We start from the raw sequence: 22,259 nt of genomic DNA, 5'->3' as shown, positions 1-22,259 counted from the left end.
TTTTTTTAACTTTAGCGTTTTCAAGACCTTAGAGAATACTCGGCTTTTGCTTTTTCTTCTTCTTTCTTTCTCAATCTAGTCTCTGATATGGAAAGTACAAGAAAAGAGGCAAAGAGTTGTTTTTTGGAGAGGTAGTCTTGCCTGAAATTCTCAAGACAGAAAGGGGTGAATTTAAGGTCTGAGGGACAGATAATGTGAAATAGCCTGAAATATGAAATATGTAATATATGGACTCTAAATCGATGTAATACAACGCCCCGTCTTTATGTCTCTATCTCCGTCTGTATCTCTTTCTCATTTTTTAAGAGAGACAGGCAAAGAAAGAAGAGAGCTATGTTGTTTCCCTGTGGAGGGAAGGCACTGAGCCGCCAGCCAAACCAGCCAGGGAAAAGAGCTGAAGGAGCTGGAGACAGCGGGCATCCCTGGATTTTCCCTTCTCCAGGTAAATAAATCACAGCTGCGGAAGACACGAAGTTATTTTTCCAATTGACGGCAGGGGAGAGTCAGCCCTCCCCCTCCAGTCTCCGCTCTTGGGCACAGGCGAATCGAGAGCAAGAGGGAGCAGCAGCAGCCGCGGGGATCGCGGCGGCGCGGCCAGCAGCTCGGCTACCTGGGAGAGCGCCTGCCCCTCCAGCAGCTTCCCGAGGCGGCTCCAGTTGCGGCTCCAGAGGCGCCTGGGTCCGCTGCTGGGAAATGGGCGAGGAGGAGGGGCAGGGCGAGCTCTCCTCGCTGGGGGCCCTTTGGAGGGCCGCTGGTTTAGGCTGAGCCCTGCCCCCTTTCCCCTCCAGCCCTGGCGCTCCCTCCCTCCCCCTCCCCCCCCCCATCCAAGTCTGTGGCGCGTCTGAGTCTCGGACCAGTCTCTTTTAAAGAGAGGGGCTGCTTGGTGTGAGGTCCAGCTGCGAGAAAGGGGCGCGCTGCTTGGCATCGCTTTAACGTTCCGAATCACCATGAGGGATCTGGCCATCGAAATCGGGGTCCGAGTACTCCTCTTTGGGGTCTTTGTGTAAGTATCTGGCAAACGTGGGTAGGGCATGAAGGGTGGGTCTAGGGCTCAACTTTCTTCACGCCTTTACTAGCCCTGGTCCTGGAGCGCCCCTTGGGCGCCCGCTTTCTACGCTTGGGGTGTTTAGAGAATTACTTAGTATCCTGGGTACTCTCTGTTCTCCCTGGAATTCTGACCCCGAATCGCCTGTGTGTGGGTATGTATGTGTGTATGAATGTGTTTGGGGGGGGCTGGGGGGGCGTTGCACGAGCGTGCTCAGGGGTAAACTGAGTCAAGGCTTCACCAACCGCGATCAGCACCTTCGTGTCCTGGCTGAGGCTCTCCAAAGGAGGTGCTCTATGGAGGCTGAGGAGGCAGAATTCGGTGGTTATCTCCTGCCCTGCTTCCCCAAGACACTTGGAGCTACTGGTCCAACTAAGATTTTAGCTCACTAGGTCTCTGTCTTACTGCACCCTTACCCTGTCTGAACAAGATCTGCAAAGGGGTATCTCAGAGAGATGAAGGCTTTTTGTCTCGGAGTGAAAGGTTTAGTCTCAGTCCGAATGAATGTCTGTGATTTTAGAGCAAAATTAAAAACAAAACAACAACAACAAAACCAACCAACCAATCAAGCATTTTATTTTATCTATCTATTTATTTGTTTGTTTGTTTTGCTTTTAAGCTGATCAATATGTGTCCATTCTCGGTTCATCCCTTTCCCCTCACCCCCTCCGATATGGAGATTAACTAGTTCCCTGCTAGAGGCTGACTGTGTCCATATCTGCATTTCTGTGTCTGTGCTCTTCCTGTGGTACTACTCTCTTTAAGCTGTGTTTCCAAAAAGCCTCTTGATATAGGTTTTTGTTTTTGAGGGGGTTGGAGACATTTTTTTTTTCAGCAAGGAAAACTGTTTCCAGTTAGGAAACAAACCCTCCGTTGGTCTGGATGGCCACCCATGCCTGTGGACTTTGAAGTCTCTGAAGTTCATGGGGAAATTCTTATGCAGGGGTCAAAGTGCAAGGGAGACAGAGAAGAAATATCGGATGAAGGCTCAGCTCAGTGCAGTGTCTGGCCAACCTTTTGCTAGGGAAAGGAACAGGTCATACACTTTCTGGGTATGAATGACCTCCTTCCAGTTCCTTCAATTGTCCACCAGAGTCAGAGCCTTGATTGTGTCTAGCTCATTGCTAACCTCCTGATTTACCTGAGCTGCAGTGAGCTACTGAGTGTCTCAACCTTTTATCCATAGAGCTCCCTCAGCAACTGTGTCACAGTAAAGCTGATCGATCTCAGACAACCAAACACATGTTAAGACACAACCTGTCACCTGTGCTTGCTCCCCTATTAGGCAGCAAACCATCAAGTCAGCCTTCCCAGAACTGGGTTTTTGCTTCTAGGAAATGTAGCCAAAGTACTACTACACCCTGCAGTGTTTCTTGTTGCCCCAGTGTTCTCTTTCAAACTGTGGCTTACTTTCTGCCTCTATTTTAAATACAGCATCTTAGAAAATGGTCAGCTAGAGTGGAATGAACTTTTAGGATTTATTGTATTTCTAGCACTCCAGTAGACTTACATTTTCTATCTGTCCTCCCCTCTTCTGTTGTAAAACATCAAGAGCATAATGCCCAGAAGATTTTACTCCTTCTTTTAGGAAACTTCAAGTAATAACTTCCATTTGGTGTGCATTGGGATAGAAATAAAATGTCCTGCTCTTAAGTTCTTTCTTGGCCAGTAATGAAATTCACCGTAAGTATTTATTCCCAGCATCCAGAGAGGGCAATGAACTCACCCAGATGCAAGGAAATCCCTCCTCTTCCCCCTTCTTCCATTTTAACACTGGTCTCATTCACTGGTAACTAGAAAAGAGAACTTTCCATCTGATCTTACTGCATTTGCGAAATCTTAAGAAATGCTTTCTCCTGATTCCTCACCATCTTCCTCATCTTAAAAATGGGCAGTAAAAGGCTGTGATTTCATTTTGTCAAAAAAAAACCAAACAAACCTGTAAGCATTTTCTCTTTGCCCTGCTTAATTGGATTCTCATTGGATGAAAACAAAGAAACATTGAGTGATCAGGAAATATGTGTTGAATTCCTGAATGTCAGTTGAATCAAAGTAACTCAGAATATTGTACTACCTTGAATTTACTACTCCATTTGACCCCTTGGTTTGATATGTCCTGGATTATGAATGACCAAAATGCTCCATGGAATACAGGGCTAAGTAATCTGAAATTGCTTTTGCAAGTTTGCTTTCAGGTTTCTCCCCTGCTGTTGATAGGGGTCTTTAAAAAAAAAGGTAGTTCAAATCTTGGATTTATCATTTTGCCCGTTTTGGTTTTGTTCACCTCATGTTCCTTGAAAGATTGTAACACTGAAGTCATTTTGGCAACTAAAGTCTTGCTTCCAAACTTCCTCATATTAATGGACATTGGACCAACAGAGTGTTACTTTTTCTGTTTAGAGGTAAAACCTTGGGTGAGGTGATGTCACGGTGTTGAAGACCCCTTGATTTTGAATTTAATGGAATTTTATAGTCATATGTGACACTTGTGGCCCCTCAGCACCCAAAGGGAAACCTCTCCTTGGTGTCTGAATACTGGAAAGAAACAAAATGGGAAGTTGAGGTCAACTTATCATAGCTCACAGAGTTGTTCTCAAGATCAATTGAGATAATATCTGTAAGGTGCACAGTGTTTGGCACTAAGTAAATCAATTAATCAAGGTTTATTAAGCACCTACTTTCTGCCAGACACTAAGTGCTAGAATATAGAAAGAGGCAAAAGGTAGTCCCTGTCCTCAAATACCCTTATAATCTACAACATGACAGCAAATATTTACAAAGCAAGCTATATACAGGAACAAAGATATATATATATATATATATATATATATATGTGTGTGTGTGTGTGTGTGTGTGTGTATACATATATATATATATATGTGTGTGTGTGTGTGTGTGTGTGTATACATATATATATATATATGTGTGTGTGTGTGTGTATACATATATATATATGTGTGTGTGTGTGTGTGTGTGTATACATATATATATATATATATATATTTATATAGTAGGTGCTTAATAAATGTTTACTCCCTTTGTATTACTCTCTTCTGCTTTAGAAGGACTTATAGTTGGTGCAAGGACAATGGTCAAATTAGTGTGCATGTTTATGATTAATGGATTAATTTTTAATCATAGGTTCATAAATTGAGAATCAGAAGGAACCTTAGAGTTCATTGAGCTCAATTCCCTCATTTTTCAAATAAGGAAACCGAGGGCCATGGAGGGGAAGAGTCTTTCACGTAGGTAATAGTAGAGTCAGAATTTGAACCCAAGCCTCTAACTGTACTCTTTCCACCATCCCATGCTTGTTATCTCAGTTTCTAAGGAGGAGAATAAACAAGCTGACAATCTGATTCTGAAAGGCTCAGTGTGTATGCAGTTAGGGACTACAGCTAGGTCCCAATTAGTACAAATAATGAGTTTCCTGAAGTAGTTCTATTATTTGACTTTGCATTACATATTTCCATTGGGCTGGAACCAATCACCATTTTTTACATAATTATAACTCCAAATAGTATGAATTTGAATACATGTGGCCACTTCATGGGATTCATTACTCACACTAATTGGGAGCTAGTTGTATTGCTTCAGGGTTCATTGTCACATATAGAATAACGCAGATGGGTCCACTGAATTGGACCTATTAGAGCTCTTAGTCTTTGCCACTCTGATGAAATGTATAGGAAGGCCTAACTTCCCATGGGTGGGCAGCTAGGTGGGCACAGTGAATAGAGTCCCAGGCCTGAAATCAAGACTTATCTTTCTGAGTTCACAACTGGTTTCAGACACTTGCTAGTTGTGTTACCCTGGGCAAATCCCTCAACTTGCCTTGGTTGCTCATTTGTAAAATGCATCGAAGGAAATGACAAACCACTGCAGTATCTTTGCCAAGAAAACCCCAAGTGAGGTCACAAAGAGTTGGACACAACTGAAATGACTGAGCAATAGTTTGAAAACTGTGTATCCAGGGACAACCTTAAACTCCATTTCTTTAAGCAGATAAGACAAATTCCTATGATGCCAAGTCTTTCAGAACAACTACTGCTTCTCCTTTTCCCTTTGAAAACAGTCAAAACATGCATTCTATCCAATAGGCTTGGAAAAAGGCCAGTTGTCTCTGAGAGGTCTTCAAATGTAAGAACCTGTGGTCCCTGAGAAGGTCTTGATGAGGTTCAGTGTTTACAGAATAGCAAGAGCACTGGATTAAAACTCAGGAGATCCAGGAGAGGCTGAGGTCTATTAGCTCTACTAGGTGGGTGAGTCTGAACTAGTCACTCATAGTGTTCAGGCTTCATTTTCCTTATCTGTCAAAAAAAGAGGTGTGTTTGGAGCAGATGACTTCCAAGATGCCTTCTGGGTACTGTCTAGCTTTGAAGTACTGTGGTAGAAGAAGCACTAGATTAATCAGCAGGGGCCAAATATAGATATAAAAGAGCCTATAATAAATTGGACTACAAGAAAGTAATAATTTTTCAAAGAATCTGACAGTCCTAGCCAGAGCATAAAACTGTATTTCAATCTCAGTCCACTCATTATTACCTTTGAATGACCAAGAACAGGGATGACTGGAGAAAATGAAGGCAAGGAGGTACATGAATAATAATATCTTATATAGCACTTAACAAGTCAAGGTAAATATGTGAATGAATGAAAAATCAATTTATTATATGATTGCTAGGTATACAAATACAAAAATCAAGATAGTACCTGCACTCAAGGAACATATATTTTAATAAATGACAGAATATAGAGGGGACCAGGATAGGGGTATTTTGGTCAAGGAAACTGTCAAGATGGTGCATGGAGTCATTTGATCGACTTTTCAGGAATGGTTATATGGATTTGATGATTATTTTCAGAGCAAGGTAAAACTCTTAGCCATTAGGATTTTAGGTTCCCAGGATGAAGTTAGGAGTGCTCAGTCAAACTGGAGGGTAGAGTGAAGTGACATGTCAAAAAGATGTTCCCTAATTTGATCTTCATAAAAACCCTGTAAATAGAGCAGTGCAAATGTTATTCTTCCCATTTTACAGATCAGGAAATTAAGAGGTGAAGGGATTAGCCCAAGGTCTTCCCCTACTAGTTAAGTGGCAGAACTGTGACATGAACCTAGAGCTTTTGACTCCCAGTCCAGGGCACTCCATGAAACCCCAAGTTAAAGCATGACCCTGATGACCTTTTTCTCCCTGTGACTATGGTTTGCCAATTCCAAAGTCTATCCTGAACTTTGTTCACTAAGCAGTCAGTGAGAAAAAGTTGCTTGTAGCAAAACAGCCTCATGTACTAATGAGCTAAGTCTACCAATCTTAATGATTGGAACAAAAACATCCACAACTCATTAGTAATCCCTGATCGAACCAATTATCCCCAGTTGTACTTTTAACTTTGAAACTCAGATGAGCATAACTCAGAATAGTATTTGGGGGCCAACTTTACCCTGAGATCTAAATGTCAATGAACAGCAGCTGATTATGACCAAGATTTGCATGCTACAAAGGCAAATGCGATTTATTCAGACAACAGTTTCTGTGAATGGGTTTTCCTAATTCTTTTAGTAGTGAAATCTACTGATTTGCTGTTGAATAAGAATGACAATATCTTATCCCTGTAGAGAATAAACTAATACCACCTTTTTTTTTTTTTTTTGCTTGTGGCCTCTATCATTTTAGAAGAACTCAAAGCAGTTTGGATTTCTAAGAGCTAGAAGAGACTTTAGAACATGTAATCCAAAGCCTTTATTTTACATTTAAGGTGATTGAGGTCCAGAGAAATTGTTTATTGCTTCATCAGCGTAGCACAGGTGGAACATAGCAGAGGTGGGATGAAAACTCAGGTTCTTGGATTGCAGACTCTGCCTTTTGTCACTGTACTATGCTGTCTCTACTTCATCCATTTAAAAACCTCTTAATTTATGTAACACTGACATAAAGAATCACAGAAAAGTAATAACCTGAAATTGAAATGCTGAGTTACTGCAAAAGGAGCTGGTGAACTTCTCTTTGGAGGCAGCTATGGTTTAGTAGCTAGCACATGACCGGCTTTGTCATTGACTTGCTATGTGACCCTGGACAAGTTACTTCCCTCTGGGAATTAGTTTCCTCTGTTACAAAATGAGGAAGTTGACTTGAAAATCTCTAAAGTTCCTTTCAATCCCCACTTTGAGATGCTAGGAGTTCACAGAGAGAAGGTCTGTGATATCGCAGACTCATTCTTCTCCCTCTCCCTTTCCTCTTCCCTTGCCTAGAAAGCTATCCCTTATAAGAAAGAATAAAAAAAAAGACAAAAAAAGCAAATAAGCAAAATTAACTAATACATAAACTGTGTCTAACAGTATACGCAATGTTCTCCCACCAAGGCCCCCATCACTTCAAAGAAGGGAGGGAATGAATCCTCTCCTTTCTTCATTGGGGCCAAGATTGAGTACTATAATTTCCTACCTTTCACATGAAATTTTGTTCTTGTCCTTTCCATTTTCATTATTGTAGTCATTGCTTATATTTTTTCCAACTTCTTCTTGGTTCCATTTGGATGAGTTCACATAACTCTTCCCATGATTTCTCTGTATTGCCCTTCATCATTTCTTTCCTTTTTTCTTTTCTTTTCTTTTCTTTTCTTTTCTTTTCTTTTCTTTTCTTTTCCTTTCCTTTTTTTTTTTTGGTGGGGCAATTGGGGTTAAGTGACTTGAACAGGGTCACATAGCACATTCATTATTTCCTACAATTTAGTACAGTCTATTCATTACAATTGGGTTAGACATTTCTGAATTGATGGGCTTTTATTTTTCCAGATCTTTGCTACTAAAAATATGCTGCTATGAATATCTTGGCTTATATAGCACCTTTCTTTCTATCAATGAACTCCATAGGGATATAAACTTAACAATGGGATATCTTATCCCCAAAATGTGGATGTTTGAATCACTTAGTATTATTACAAATTGCTTTCCACAATGATTGGAACAATGCAGAGCTCTACTAATAATGAATTACTGTGCCTGTTTACATAGTGATATTGATATTTTCACACAAGAACTCTATCAGATATATTTTATAGCTATATCTGGAGGAAATTTTCTTAATGGAAAGAGATTAAAAAAGATGAAATAGATAATTTGATTACTTAAAATTGAAAAGCTTTTGCATAAAATAAATAATTACAAATGGGAAAAAGGGGAAGCTGTTGATGAGATAGGAGAGAATCTTTGAATTCAAAAGTCTCTGAAAGATATTGATATCCAAGATCTATTGGGAACTAATACAAATGTATATGACCAAGAGCTATTCTCTTATGAATAAGTGGTCAAGAGACAGGAATAAATCATTCTCAAAAAAAAAAAGAGTTTCTAAGTATAAACAACCATTTGAAGCAATATACCAAATCATTAAGAATATGATGAATGCAAATGAAAACTCTGAGATTTCATCTAATAATCAGAAAATTGGCAAGGATGACAGAATTTCTGAATGATCAATTTTTGAGTCATGTAAATACAGGCATAATTATACATTATTATTGGAGTTATGCATTAGTCCAACCATTATGGAAAGCAACTTGCAATAATGCTAAAAAAGTGATTCAAATATTCATACTGTAGGAACCAAATATCCCACCATTAAGCGTATAACTCCAAGGAGCTCAATGATAAAAATGTTCCATATACAACTTTTCCCCCTTTTTTCTTTTCTCTCTTCTCTCTATCCCTTTCTTCTATCTATCTATTTATTTATTTTTGCAACAACTTGGGAACAAAATAGATGCACATCAGTTGGGGGAATGATTAAAGCAAATGTGATGTATAAATAGAATGAAATATAACTAAAAATGATGAATATGAAGAAGAATACAGAGAAGCATTGGAAGACTTAGGTGAACTCATAAATTGAAGTAAGAAGAACCAGGAAAATAAAGTAATGACTCCAACATTGGAAATGGAAATAACACCAACACCAACAAAAATTGGGTATATAAAATGTATAATTATAATAACCAAACTTAGCTCCAAAAGATAGAGGAGAAAATGCACTTTTCTTATTTCTTTAAAGAGTTGAGGGACTTTGTATATATGCAATGCACAATACATATATGTATATTCATATGCACATATATTTATATATGTATATGTCCACATACTATATATACCTATGCATACACATACACACACATACATACATACCATATTATCAATTTTATATTTAGTGTGTGACTTTCAATATTCAGGTCATATATCTGTTTTGAGCTTATTGTGGTAGATGGTATAAAATTTTGTTCTAAACCTACTTTCTACCAATCTGTTTTTCAGTTTATCCTTTTCTTTTCTCTTCTATTAGGCACTTAGTTATTGAGTTCAATTGCGAAATGGAGATTTTTTTCAATCAGCACTTAATTTTTATTTCTATCTAGGTATCTGTCTATTATCTATCATCTATCTCACATTTCTTTTAGTATGAATGTTCTGTACTCTATAGATATCAGACTAGCCTTCTGCATTTTAACTCCCTGAAAATATTTTTCTACTTACAAAGAAAAAAAGTGTGTCCTGTTGATATAGGCCTATGTCTTTAATATATTGAAATTATTTAATGAAATTCAAACACTTAAATGTATTCATTCTGGCACATCTCACTAAAAGTGAGATCTAGAAATATTGGAAACAAAGCAAGAAAATCAATGGGAATTTCTTTATATTACATCATTATTCTTCATTTTACAAAAAAAAGATTGATTTTAAGGTTCCCATAAATAGTCAACTCTCATATTTCAAAAATGATAATTATATATTGTACATTTTATTAACAAATGACTTGTGGGAAATAGATACAATATGCCTTTTAAATCAGAGTACCCCAATCCCATGCAAGGCACCAACCATCTGATATTGTATTGAGATTTCCAGTCCTTATTCTCTTCTCACCACTTCCCCTCCTCTGCAACTGATATTTCCACCATTGATGACTAAAGGCCAAACCATTGAAACTTCTGTCTCTTGACATTGGTCATCCTCTCTTATTGGGTTATTCTTCCTGGACAGAAAGTCAGGGGCTATGTCTGATCCTTTTTTCTATTCCAAGAGGAGGGGGTAACAGATGCATAGCCAGAGCATTGCAGTGGTAGCCATGAAATATTAAAAGATTCAAGGAAAGACCCACCATGTATAGTGAGTCATCTACAGAAGATTTGTTGAACAGGATTAGAAGACATGGATGGGTTGCAAGTGATAATAGTAGAGGGAATACCCATAGTACTATGAATTGTGTATATAAAGAAGTATGCATAAGGATAGGAATAAGGATTAGACTTGTGGTTTTATTTCTATAGGGAACTCCTAGGTAAGGAAATTCTCTCTACCAATGCAGGTCAGCACCTCCTCCTCAGATTATCGTCTTAGAGTACTTCCTAGAGCACTGAGAGGTTAATTGCATTGCCCAGGATCATGTGGCCAGTATGTGTGAAAAGTGAGATTCAAAAGTAGGAGGCCTTCTTGCATACAAGACTAATTCTCTATTCATTAAGCTATATTGCCTCTCAATCTGTAGCAGTATTAGTTGATTATCATGATCAACTTTCTATTAAGACATTTTCAAACATTTACCTACTAAAATAATTCTAAAAACATCTTTAGAAAATTTTCCTTGCACACACCTAGACACCAAATATATGAGTATATAGTTGTTTAATGAATACTATCTTTTAAAATCTTTTAATCCCCTTTGGGGTTTTCTTGGCAAAGGTATTAGAGTGGTTGGCCATTTACTTCTCCAGCTCATTTTGCAGATGAAGAAAGACCAAATAGTGTGACTTACCCAGCATCACACGGATAGTAAATGTCTGGGGCCAGATTTGAACTCATGAAAATGAATCTTCCTGACTTCAGGCCTGGTGCTCTATCCACTGCACCACTTCGCTCCCTTACCAAATGGCTAAACCAAATTTGATTTAGGAATAGAATGGGATGTAACTAAAATAATGACAATGAAGAATACAGAGAAGCATGGGAAGAGTAATATAAATTTATATAAATTGAAGAAGAATCAGAAAAAATATAAACAATGACTACAACAATGGAAAGAACATCAATAGCAAAAATTGGATATAATTTATATAATTGTAAAAATATACAAACAGCACCAAAGGAGAGAGGAGAAAATGCATTTTCCTTACCTCTTTGAAGAGGTGAGGGACTTTGGTTGTGGAACGTTGTATATGTACAATGCATATATATATATATGTGTGTGTTTATGCACATCTGCATATGTTGTGTGTACATGTATATGTGTGTACATTAGTGTGTGCAAATATATACATGCATATATATGTGTGTATACACATACACACACATACACCATGTGTACCAATTATATATTTGGTGTGAGACTTGTAATAGGGCATGTATCTTAATTCCTAACCATACAGAGTATACTAGGTATATTTCACTGCTATGGATATATTTATCTTTTTGAGTTCTTTCAATCAAAGACCTTAGGTGAATGCTAGAGCAAATGTGTGTGTATGTCTGTGTGTATCTGTTTTTTTTTTCTTCCCTGGAAGCCTTTTGCTTGTTATCTGATTAATGAAGCATCTTCCTTTTTTGAAATATTATTTACCATTGTTAAAAGAGTTGGCTGTACTGGGAATTCCAAGAACTGATGTTTCCTTATAATACTACAAGAGAACAATCAGTCTCATAACTTATGGATATAATTATCTCAACTTATCATAAAGATTATTCCTTTTATGACACACATAGGACTCATAAAAGATTTGAAAACTGTCTTCTGGATTTTGTTTGTTGCCATGAAAGATTCTCTAACTAATGAAAATTGTAGTCTTAGTAACTTTGCTTCTTTGGAAACAAACTGCTGTTCTAGTTTGTGGATAAGCTGCATACCAGTCTGTCATTGATTTATAGAAAGGAAGCTATTTTAGAGGATGAGACTGATACCTATCAATAGATGTTGATGGAAATCCCCATTGTTCAGACTGAAGTCAAACAACTTGACACATCAAGGTGATACTATCAGATGTCCTATGCTGACTAGGAGAAAAACATAGAGGAGTTCAAATGATTAAGTGTGGACTAAGAGATAATTTAACAGTGTTCAAATATTTCACGACTAGTCACACAGATGATGATGGTGATTAGCTCTTTTCCATTTTCACTGAGTATAAAAAAAACAAAGGAAATTGGCTGCAGCAGCAGCTGGGAATGGATTTCAGTTACTAAAAGAAGCACTTCTTGATAGGAGCAGTTGTTAATCACTGTGAGGTATTTCTTTATCCTTCTAAGCCTGTAGCATTAGTTCCTATTGGTGTAGATAGAGTCCTGTGGGGAAAAAATGGATGCGAGTTTCATCATTCAACAAAACTAACGTAAGACATAATACTAACAATAAATAACTTTGTAATATGGTTTAGAAAACTTTTAGGTTCTGTGTTTTTTTCCTTTTTTTTGGTCTGTGTGGTTTTCCTTTCACCAACAGAGGTTGAAGTCTCTTTACAACTTGTTAGATGGTCTTGGAGAGTTACCCTTATAGCCAATCTGGTGATGAATGTCTCCAAATTTAGAGAGGCAGACCTTTGACCAAAAGGCACACAATCAATTATTTGTATATCACTTTAAAATTATTTAATTTTTAATTTGTGGAATAAAACAAGCATTTCCATGATATAGTATAATAAAAAGATGATTGCACATGAAACCATAAATCTATTATGTACAACTTACTGTTCCTTGTAAATATATAATGAAGTTAATATGTAAATTTCTTTTTTCCTTTTTTTTTTCACTCTTCCCTCCCTAGAAATGACTACTATTAGACACAAATTGTGCGCGTGTAAAATTATTCTATACATACTTCTATTTATCAATTCTTTCTCTGGATGCAGATGGCATCTTTCTTCATATATCCTTTGTAGTTAATTTGGATATTTATAATAGTCAAAATGACCTATTCTCTCAAAGTTGTTCTTAAAACAATATTGCTATTACTGTGTATAACATTCTCTTGATTCTGCTAGTTTTGTTCTTTCTTATTTTGTGCAAGTCTATCCATGTTTTTTCTAAGATCATCAAGCTCATAATTTCTTACAGGACTCTAGTATTCCATCACAATCACATACCACAACTTGTGCAACCATTCTTTAGTTGATGAGCACACCCACAATTTCCAGTTCTTTGCCAACACAAAGAGAGCTGCTATAAACATTTTATAATCTATAGGTTATTTTCCTTTTCCCCGAACATCTTTATAAACAGACTGAATAGTGATACTGCTGGGTCAAAGGTATAGGTAGTAGAATAACTCTTTGGGTATAATTCTATATTGCTCTTGAAAATGATTGTATAGCATTTTAAGGTTTGCAGAGCACTTTACAAACATAATTTTATCTTATCCTCACAACCACCCCATGAGGTAGATTATTTATTACCATTTACAGATAAGGAACTGAGGCACAGAGTGGTTAACCAACTTTCCAGGGTTCGTATACATAGTGACTATATGAGCAATATTCCCATAGATTGTCCTGACCAAAAATGCTGTATTCTCTCCACTCCTCCGTCTGCCTGCCCCTACAGAAGTGTGGGTCATTGTCATCTGCAATAAAGCAGCAGAGTAAGACTTTAGTAGAGTTTGCAGAGTTTGAAAAACAGTTATTCAATATGGGATTGACTCTTTTTTCAGGTAGGATTAAGGGCTGGACTAGATGGTGTATGAGATCTCTTCCCTCCTATTGTAAGATTCTATGATTCTAATATTTACTGAATGCTATTGGTGTCCAAAATGGTAAATGAATACTATGTGAACCCAAGTATTTCCAAGTTGTGTTCTGCCCTCAAACACTTTAAAATGAAGTCTGGGGGATTCAATACATGCACATCACTGTCTGCATGAGACACTTAGTTTTAAGTACAGTTATATTGCATCTCGCCATTAATTGCTTCCAAAGAAGATAAGTTCAGGTGAATCAGTATTTCATAGGATACACCCATCTCTATAGTAATAAAATTATGAGTGGAAGATACATTGCTGTGTTACAATATGTACTATACAATCTTGATATTAAGATTATCTTTATAGAGACTTGCATCTATATTTCAGGGAGTCTTGATAAGAAAACTGTGTAGGATACAGTTAAATACTTAGTGGATTTCAAGTGTGGAGGCCTGAAGCTGCCGATCAGCACAGTGGTACCTGGAGATTGCTGAGGTAGTTAGTGGAGGACTGAGGAAATATATATGAAGAATTTGCCAGCTGATATCAACTAATGCAACAATGAGAAATAAATAGGAATTGAACAGCTCTAGAGGTTTAAGAGACTTATTGGGGCAACTGCAGATCCTGGTAATATCCTGGAAAGCAGATGAAAAGAAAGTCTAATTCTTGCCTCTTTAGGAGTCCCCTAAACCTTAGGTCAAGATGTAATTGGAGGGCAGTTAGGTGGCGCAGTGGATAAAGCACTGGCCTCGGATTCAGGAGGACCCGAGTTCAAATCCAGCCTCAGACACTTGACACTAGCTGTGTGACCCTGGTCAAGTCACTTAACCCTTGTAGCCCCGCAAAAACCAAAAAACCAAAACAAACCAAAACAAAACAAAACAAAAAAGATGTAATTGGAAATTATGATAAGTCTGGACATCATTTCTCAAACAAAATCAATTGTCCAAAGCTAGAGAAGGTACGCAGCAGCTCCTCTCAGAGGCATTGAGCAATGCGAAAGTGCTGAACCAAGGATGCAATAAATGGTAATGTATTAAAAAGGACATCTATTGCTACAACTCAGGGGTAATTCCCTGGGTCCTTGACTCATCATTCAGGTGATCTCTTTCTACTGATTTAAATTCTACCCTTTCTTTCAAGTCCACCTCAGATTCCATCTTTTCTATGACATTCTATTCTCTTTCCTCTGAACTTCTAGGTCTCCCAGTCATTTTCCACTTAATTCATAATATAAGACAGTATGTCTTTAATATAGTATATGCTATGTTCTTATGTGTAATTATCTTGTCCCCTTAGATCTTGTGGAAGCTTCTTCAGGGCAGAGCTACATTTCACATACAAGTGTGGTGCCTCATAAATCCTGGGCTCTTCTGATACTATGAAACAGTAGAATCAGAACAAGGACAGCAGGTAGCAGATTCTGAGGCTGCTTTGGATGGGATTCTAAAAGTGTGTGAAGGGAGGGGAAAGTGGAGGTGTGTGTTTGTATGTATGCACATAAATGTATGTGAAAAACATGGGTACTGAATTTTACCATGAGACTTATCAATAATACAACATGAAAATCAAAATAAAAACAGTAATATGAAGAACCTACAAAAGAGGAGACAGGCATTTGGCTCATGAAAGACCACCAAAAGGCTATTTCAAAGAGTGAAAAATTTGAGTCAGAGAATGGTCAAACTGGAAAGGTCATCAGGGGGTCATCATTTTAAACCCCCCTCATTTCATAGCTGAGGGATCTCAATCTTAGAGAGAGCAAGTCACTTGCTTAATATTATACAGTTGGTTATGGTAGAGCCAGGGCTCAAGGACTTCTGACTTCCAGTGGTTTCTCCCCTGCCCCCACACCCTGGTGCCTCATCCATGGGAGAAGGGGAGGGGAATTTGGACATAATCGTCTGCTCATTTTATCTCTTGCAACTCAAACCTGCTTATTGGAAGCTGATGCAGAAACTCACATTTAGTACCTCTTACGACATGCTTTAGTAAAGTTTTCACTCTGTGATTGCCCACAGGGACTCCTTTGACTGGGTTTTCATCTCCATTCTGATTTGTTCTCTCCTAATGGCCCTGAACATTAGAAAGAAGCCATTAAAGTCTATTCCAATAGCCTATGGGCATGGAGTGAAAGCTGGTTTTTAGTTCCTAAGTAGAAATAGTGGTATTGGTTGTAAATTCAGGGATCTGAAGAACATTTGAAAGGGATGGTGGTTTTCTCCTTCAATCTAGGACTCCCCCAAATACCTGCAACATGAATCAGAAAAGCTGGGGAGCAAGAAAGGTAACTCTTTGCTTTTATGGACCCTCAGGCTCTGCAGGGGCAGCTTGAATAATAGCCAAACCTGGAAGATGTACCTGAAATCTGAGGATGCAGTAGCTGTGAATCAGCTGCATCCAAGGGGACACAGATATGTCTCTGTTACTTTGGAAGCAAGGGCTAGCTAGCATCTTTGCTCTGTTAACTTAGGGCTATTATGGAAGTTAAAGGTATTGTTGGAATTCATATCACTCTCTGAGCTCCAGTAATGTCCTTATCATGCAGGTCTGTGCCTGCTGCCCATTCTGTCCTATCTGGGAAGATGGTAGGAAAAGAGGAGGTGGAATAAGGCAGTAGTGTTTACTTGGACAGCTCCTTTCCATTGAGAAAGCTGCATATATTCAAATGAATATAGTCAAAATGTTATTTTCTAGTCTCACCTTAATACAGAAATTTGTTTTAAATTAGGACTCCAGAAAGATTTTTCCTCAATAGCTTCAAAAGTATAGCCCAAATGCTAACCATGAATTAAACTGGTTGTTTTGTATTCCAAATGATATTTCCCTCCTATTAATTCTGACTAGTTCTGTTAGAAGACAACATTTCATAAAGGAACAAGGAGATAAGGAAGCATTAAGTGGGATTGGATCATTGTTTACTTGTTTTTGTGCCATTGCCAGCAGAAATATGTTCTTTATACATATGCATATGTACACACATATATACATATATGCATTTATGTATATATAAACAGAAGGGACAATTTGATCATATTCATTTATTCCTTTGTTTATATAGTTTTTTCTGTGCTAGAATCTATAATATCCTTCATAGAAAGGTCACTTTAATAGCTCATCATAGTTCCTTGAAGCTGATGGTAGCATAATTTAAGATTGAAATATTTTTAATATGGACCCTGTAACTGACTATAACTCTTATTCAGAGATAACAGAGATAAGTATGGTGAGAGACCCACCACCATCATGTTGTTCTGTGAGCGATAAATTCTTTGGCCGTGGTGACCCATGAAATGGAGAATATTTTTTTCAAAAGAACATCTGTTCTGTTATTCTTTTACTCCTTCAGTGACAAGAGCTGAGTGACATAAGAATCTTACCTTCTAAAAACCATCTGTAAATGTGAATTTCATTGTTGACTGAGATGTTTATCCAATGACCAATAAGTTTTATTACTGCAAAAACTGAATCACAACAATATTGACATTATTGCCATAAATGAAAGTAGAAGACAAAGAAATTGAATTTAAATAGGAAAACAGCTTATAGGTTATCCTTAGAGAGATGAGTAAAAGTATTGTTGAATTTAGTTTCCTTATTTAGCTGAGGATATTAAGAAGCATCATTTCAAAAGACCGTTGGTTATTTTGCCTTGCAGTGATGATAAGGAGCATCAAGACAAATATCTTGGAAGGTAATGGCAACTTATGCATTAACTTTGCTGTGAGGGATGAAGAAATAGTGAATTTCAGTTCAAATCTCGACAATCTTCAAATACAAGTGAACATATACTGTTATAAAAGGTAACGTCCATGCAAGGTGGGCACAGGGAAGGAAAGTGAAGAATAAGATGGAACATAAATGTTTTGGATTGAGAAATAATCAGCCAACAAGCATTTGTCAAGTACCTGCTATTTGCCAGACACTGTGCTAAGTATATATGCAAAGGGAGCAATCTTTTGCCTTGAAGGTTTGTTGATGATAACTCAAAAGCATCTTGCCTGCATATAAGAAATACTTTCTTTAAGAAGAATTTGAAAGCACTGAAAATAGAACACACAAAATCACACACACACTCACACAAAGAAATTGATTACAAATAGGATACAACTGATTATCTACATAATAGTCATTTCAGAATCTGTTCTCTGCACAAGTAGATCATAGATTAGTTATAGCAAAAGTCAAAATCAACAGCAGTTTAGGAAAAGAGGGGGAAATAAGGTTACAGTGAATGAAATTACAATAGTTTTATGTAAACCAATTTAAACAAGCTATTGACTGAAAAATAAGTAGATAAAAGCAAAGGTTGTTTTTTATTTGACCATTTTCTTAGAGAAGTTTAACTTATTTATAATAGAAAGCAGTCCAGCCAGCAAATACTTGATTTCTTTGCCGAATGGAAATAGATGCCAACCAAAAGACAACACTGGTTTCCAGTTTCAGTTCACTTTCAAAAACCTATGGAGGAGGATGGTGGATTGTTATAAGAAGCATCACTTTGTAAAACAATGCGAGGTTGTTGAGGGATTAATAAAATTGTTTTCAGAAATTTTTTTTTTGTGAGAACCAATTAAGTAATACCACTCTAAGAACTTTTAAAGATGAAACTGTGAGAACAACAAAGAGATGAAAAATGGGAGATTTGACAATGTTTCAATGACAAGCTATTTTTTATTAGTGACAATGAAGTTATCACATTTGGATTCCAACATTGCAGTTATTGATGTGCTACTTGAGGAGGTGGAAATGGTACTACAGGATCAAAAACGGGAAGAGCAACCCTATCAAAGCGTACACAGATGATATCCACAATTGATGTGACACAATTTTGTGGGCATAGAGGAAATAATGCTCAAAATATCTGAAAGAGGGAAAGATATTAAGTGAATGGGGGGGGGGAATCATGTTAACTGTTCCTGAAACATGACACAAATGGGAGAATATCAATTACCTTACTCAGTTGGCTACTTTTTATTTCTACAAATTATGCATGAAAAGTCATCTATATGTGTATTGAGGGAATACATGATGAAAATATAAAAAAAGGAATAGCCAGGCCTTCACAAATATTCTATGGTAGACAAATTTTATAGTTACATAATTGCCTAAAAGATGAAGAGAATTCAAAATATTGCCAAAATGTGTTGTTTCCTCCAAGTTTTTCATTAATATAATAAAATTTCATTAATATAATAAGATAAATAATGGCATAGCCATTATTTACAGCAACTAGGTGGCACAGTGGATAGAGTACTGGTCCTGCAGTCAGGAAGATTTGTTTTTCTGAATTCAAATTTGGCCACAGACACTTAACTAGATTGTGATTCTGAGCAAGTTACTTAATTCTGTTTGCCTCAGTTTCCTCATCTATAAAATGAACTGGAGAAGGAAATGGCAAACCACTCTAGTATCTTTGCCAAGAAAATCCCAAATATGGTCACAAAGAATTGGATGTGGCTGAAATGACTGAACAACAAATGACATTCCTTATCCAAAGTAAAGAGAGATAACTTTAATAATCCTCTGATTATTAGTATAAAAATTAAGTTTTAAAATAAATATATTATCACTAAAAAGGCTTCCTACTGTCACAGAGGATGTCTGGTACATAGTCCAAATAAAAGAGGTGTTCCAGTAGATAATGAGATCCCACTCTACTTTTGAGGGTGTATTGTGATCTTCCTTGTCACCAAAGAAACTTTCTATGGTCTGCATCTTTTTCTGTCTGTTCATTTTTCTAGCCTATTTCTTGACTTTTAAGTCCTTCTTAAAGTGGGGTACTGCCTCTAGAATGCACTGTTCCAAGCTTCAGGGGGTCCCAGGTGGTATGATTTAAGGAGAGGCATGTTCTGCACTTGCCTGGCATGTGCTCTCTCGTCTATAAAAAACCCCAGGCCTACTTGATCTTTAATCGGGAAACAAAATTCTGTTTCGCTGTGGTTGCAAGCTCTGGGCAACCCTGCACTCCTCTCACCTGGGTCCACCACTCAAGACTGCTTCCTGGTTCCCAGCATGGACAAAACAACTGAATTCCACCTCAGTGCTAGCAGAGACCCCTGTAATCTCCCCCCAACCAACCATTCAGCCCTTTCACCAGACCATGAGCTGAGTTCCAGAAGAAGCTACCACTGCAGCCAGTTCAGAGGCTCAGGGGGTCTCTTTCTCTGGCCTGGGGCTGAATCTATATGAGCAGCAATAGGGCTGTGCTTCTCTCTCACTCTGGTACAGCAGACGTTTTCTGCTGACCTTCTAAGGTGTCTTTGACTGGAAAATGATCTCATTCTGTCCTTTTGTGGGTTCTGCTGCTCCAGGAATTGCCTTATGGTATTATCTGGAGGTTTTTGGAAATATCTCGTGGGGAACTCTGAGAAGTTACTGCCTTTCCTCCACCATCTTGGTTCTGCTCCCATCAGAGCAAAATCTCAAGCAGCATAGATGTGTCTTCTGGTTGGCCATCAAAGAGTTAGAATTGAGATTACATGAGTCGGCCCTCCCCTTCTGAGACCCCCTTAATCTCAGTCAAAACAAAGTGAATCAGATTACAAGACCTCTCACTGTCCTATGAAGTGATACTCTTTATCATCCTCTACCATTGCTAATTGAACTGGCCCATTACCACATGGACCTTTGACAGACTTGAACAATGAAGTGGACCAGGAGTTGGGTAGAAAGAAGAAATTTGACTAGATGTCATTTAGGAAATTAAGCAGCACTTCCAGAATCCTTTTTTTTAAAACTGTTTATTCTTCTAGTAATGTTTGTGATTAAATATCAACTATGGTTTCTGAAGAAATAAAATTAAGGGTCACCAAAAGAAAAATGTAATGTAAATATGCTATAATGTATTTTAATGATAATTTCTGCAAAAGAAGGGGTATAAAAGATAAAAGTGGAAAAAAATAACTGGAAAATCAATTAGGCCTTTTGTGTATCAAGAGTTCATATTCTCTATTGTTCCCTATCATGTGTTAAAACCCTATTTTAAGACCCCAGAAAGTTGAATGGGTACCTCATGCAGAATTTATGAGGTAATGGATAATTGTCACACAGGATGAGAAGGTGTGGTTGTATTGCAACCTATAGTGTTAGAGGGAGTACACAATTTGATGAGATCACAAAATCATTCAAGTGTCTTTCTTTTTACAAGAGGGGTGACGATGGAACCAGCACATTTGGACTATTAACCTGTGCTATACAGGAAAGAGAAAATATCATTAGAAGGATGAATTCAGGAAAATCTATTCCATCTGACTAAATAATTCAGATTGTGGTGAAAGAATTTTCAGATAACAAAGGAATTTATAGTCAAGAAATCTCAGAGTAGAAGGTTTCATAATAATAGAAAATTTCATTAACAGTGTTAATATGCACACACAGCCCCCCCCGCCCCCAGCCCCAAATATCAGCAGCTACTAACCTTCTTTCTCATTTCTATAATATCTTTGAGACTGATCTACACATATATTGAAGGTATCCTTGATGAAAATATAGGCATCAAACAGGCAAGTTTTTGCAGATGGTTTTCCAGAACAGACCTCATCTTTAGAGGTATAGAGATATAGACAAGACACTTAACCCTGCTTGCCTCAGTTTCTTCATCTGTAAAATGAGCTGGAGAAGGAAATGACAAACCACTCAAGTATCTCTGCCAAGAAAACCCCAGATAGGGACACAAAGAGTTGGACAACTAAACAACAACTAGTCACTGGACACCAGTTAGTAATTCCTTTTGTCATCTGAGGCAGATCACTCTGTAACTTTTAGTCTTAGAGAGATGCCTGGCACATTAAGGTGATAGATGAATTATCAGACCACTTTCCCTTTTGGGGAGGAGGGAGGGAAAGTGGGGGGGGGGTAGAAAAAATTGGAACTAAAAATCCAGTGAAAACAAATGTTGAAAACTATCCTTATATGTAATATGTAACTGGAAAATAATAATAATAATAATAATAATAATAATAATAATAATAGATGAATGACCCATGGTCCCATATCTAGAGTATGTCAGGGGTAGGAGCTAAACCTTGGTCTTTCCTCCACCAAGCTTAACACTCATTTCAACTATACTAGGCGAACTTTCAGTGAGATCTGTTAAAGTAATGAAATAGAAGCTGATAATGTGTTGATGGTTTGCTATCTCTTATAAGATTTGGTCCTAATTGGAAAAGTAATTATAGGTCTAGAGATGTGCTTGCTAAATTTTTTGTTCTCAGGATCTCTTTATATTCTTCCATTGATATTTATAATATTGAACATGAAAAGTGATGCATTTGTAATGTTTTATTTATTGATTCATTAACATAACAATATACCCATTATGTGTCAACATAAATAATATATGTTAATAAAAATGACTATATTTTCCAAAACAAAAAAATAGTGAGAAGGGTGGCAATGTTTTGTGTTTATGCAAAATCTCCTTAATGTCTGGTTTAGTCACGACAACTGGATTTTTCTATCTGCTTTTGCATTCACTCTCTTGCAACATGTTG

At 37.4% G+C, this 22,259-nt stretch overlaps 1 protein-coding gene across 2 annotated transcripts in view; it reads left to right on the top strand.

Annotated features, from left to right (window-relative positions):
* The first annotated feature begins 393 nt into the window (after positions 1-393).
* The window catches only part of PLPP4 (phospholipid phosphatase 4), a 227,514-nt gene continuing 205,648 nt past the window's right edge, over positions 394-22,259 (top strand). For both annotated transcript variants that reach the window (XM_043988922.1, XM_043988921.1), the window contains exon 1: positions 394-1,003. In XM_043988922.1, the coding sequence (XP_043844857.1) occupies positions 948-1,003 (56 nt within the window). In that variant the 5' untranslated portion in view covers positions 394-947. The remainder of the gene's footprint in view (positions 1,004-22,259) is intronic.

Source organism: Dromiciops gliroides, chromosome 2, assembly GCF_019393635.1.
Source record: "Dromiciops gliroides isolate mDroGli1 chromosome 2, mDroGli1.pri, whole genome shotgun sequence".
Taxonomy (NCBI): domain Eukaryota; kingdom Metazoa; phylum Chordata; class Mammalia; order Microbiotheria; family Microbiotheriidae; genus Dromiciops; species Dromiciops gliroides.
The sequence above is the reverse complement of the archived record's forward strand: the minus strand, read 5'-3'. Positions and strand labels throughout refer to the sequence as shown.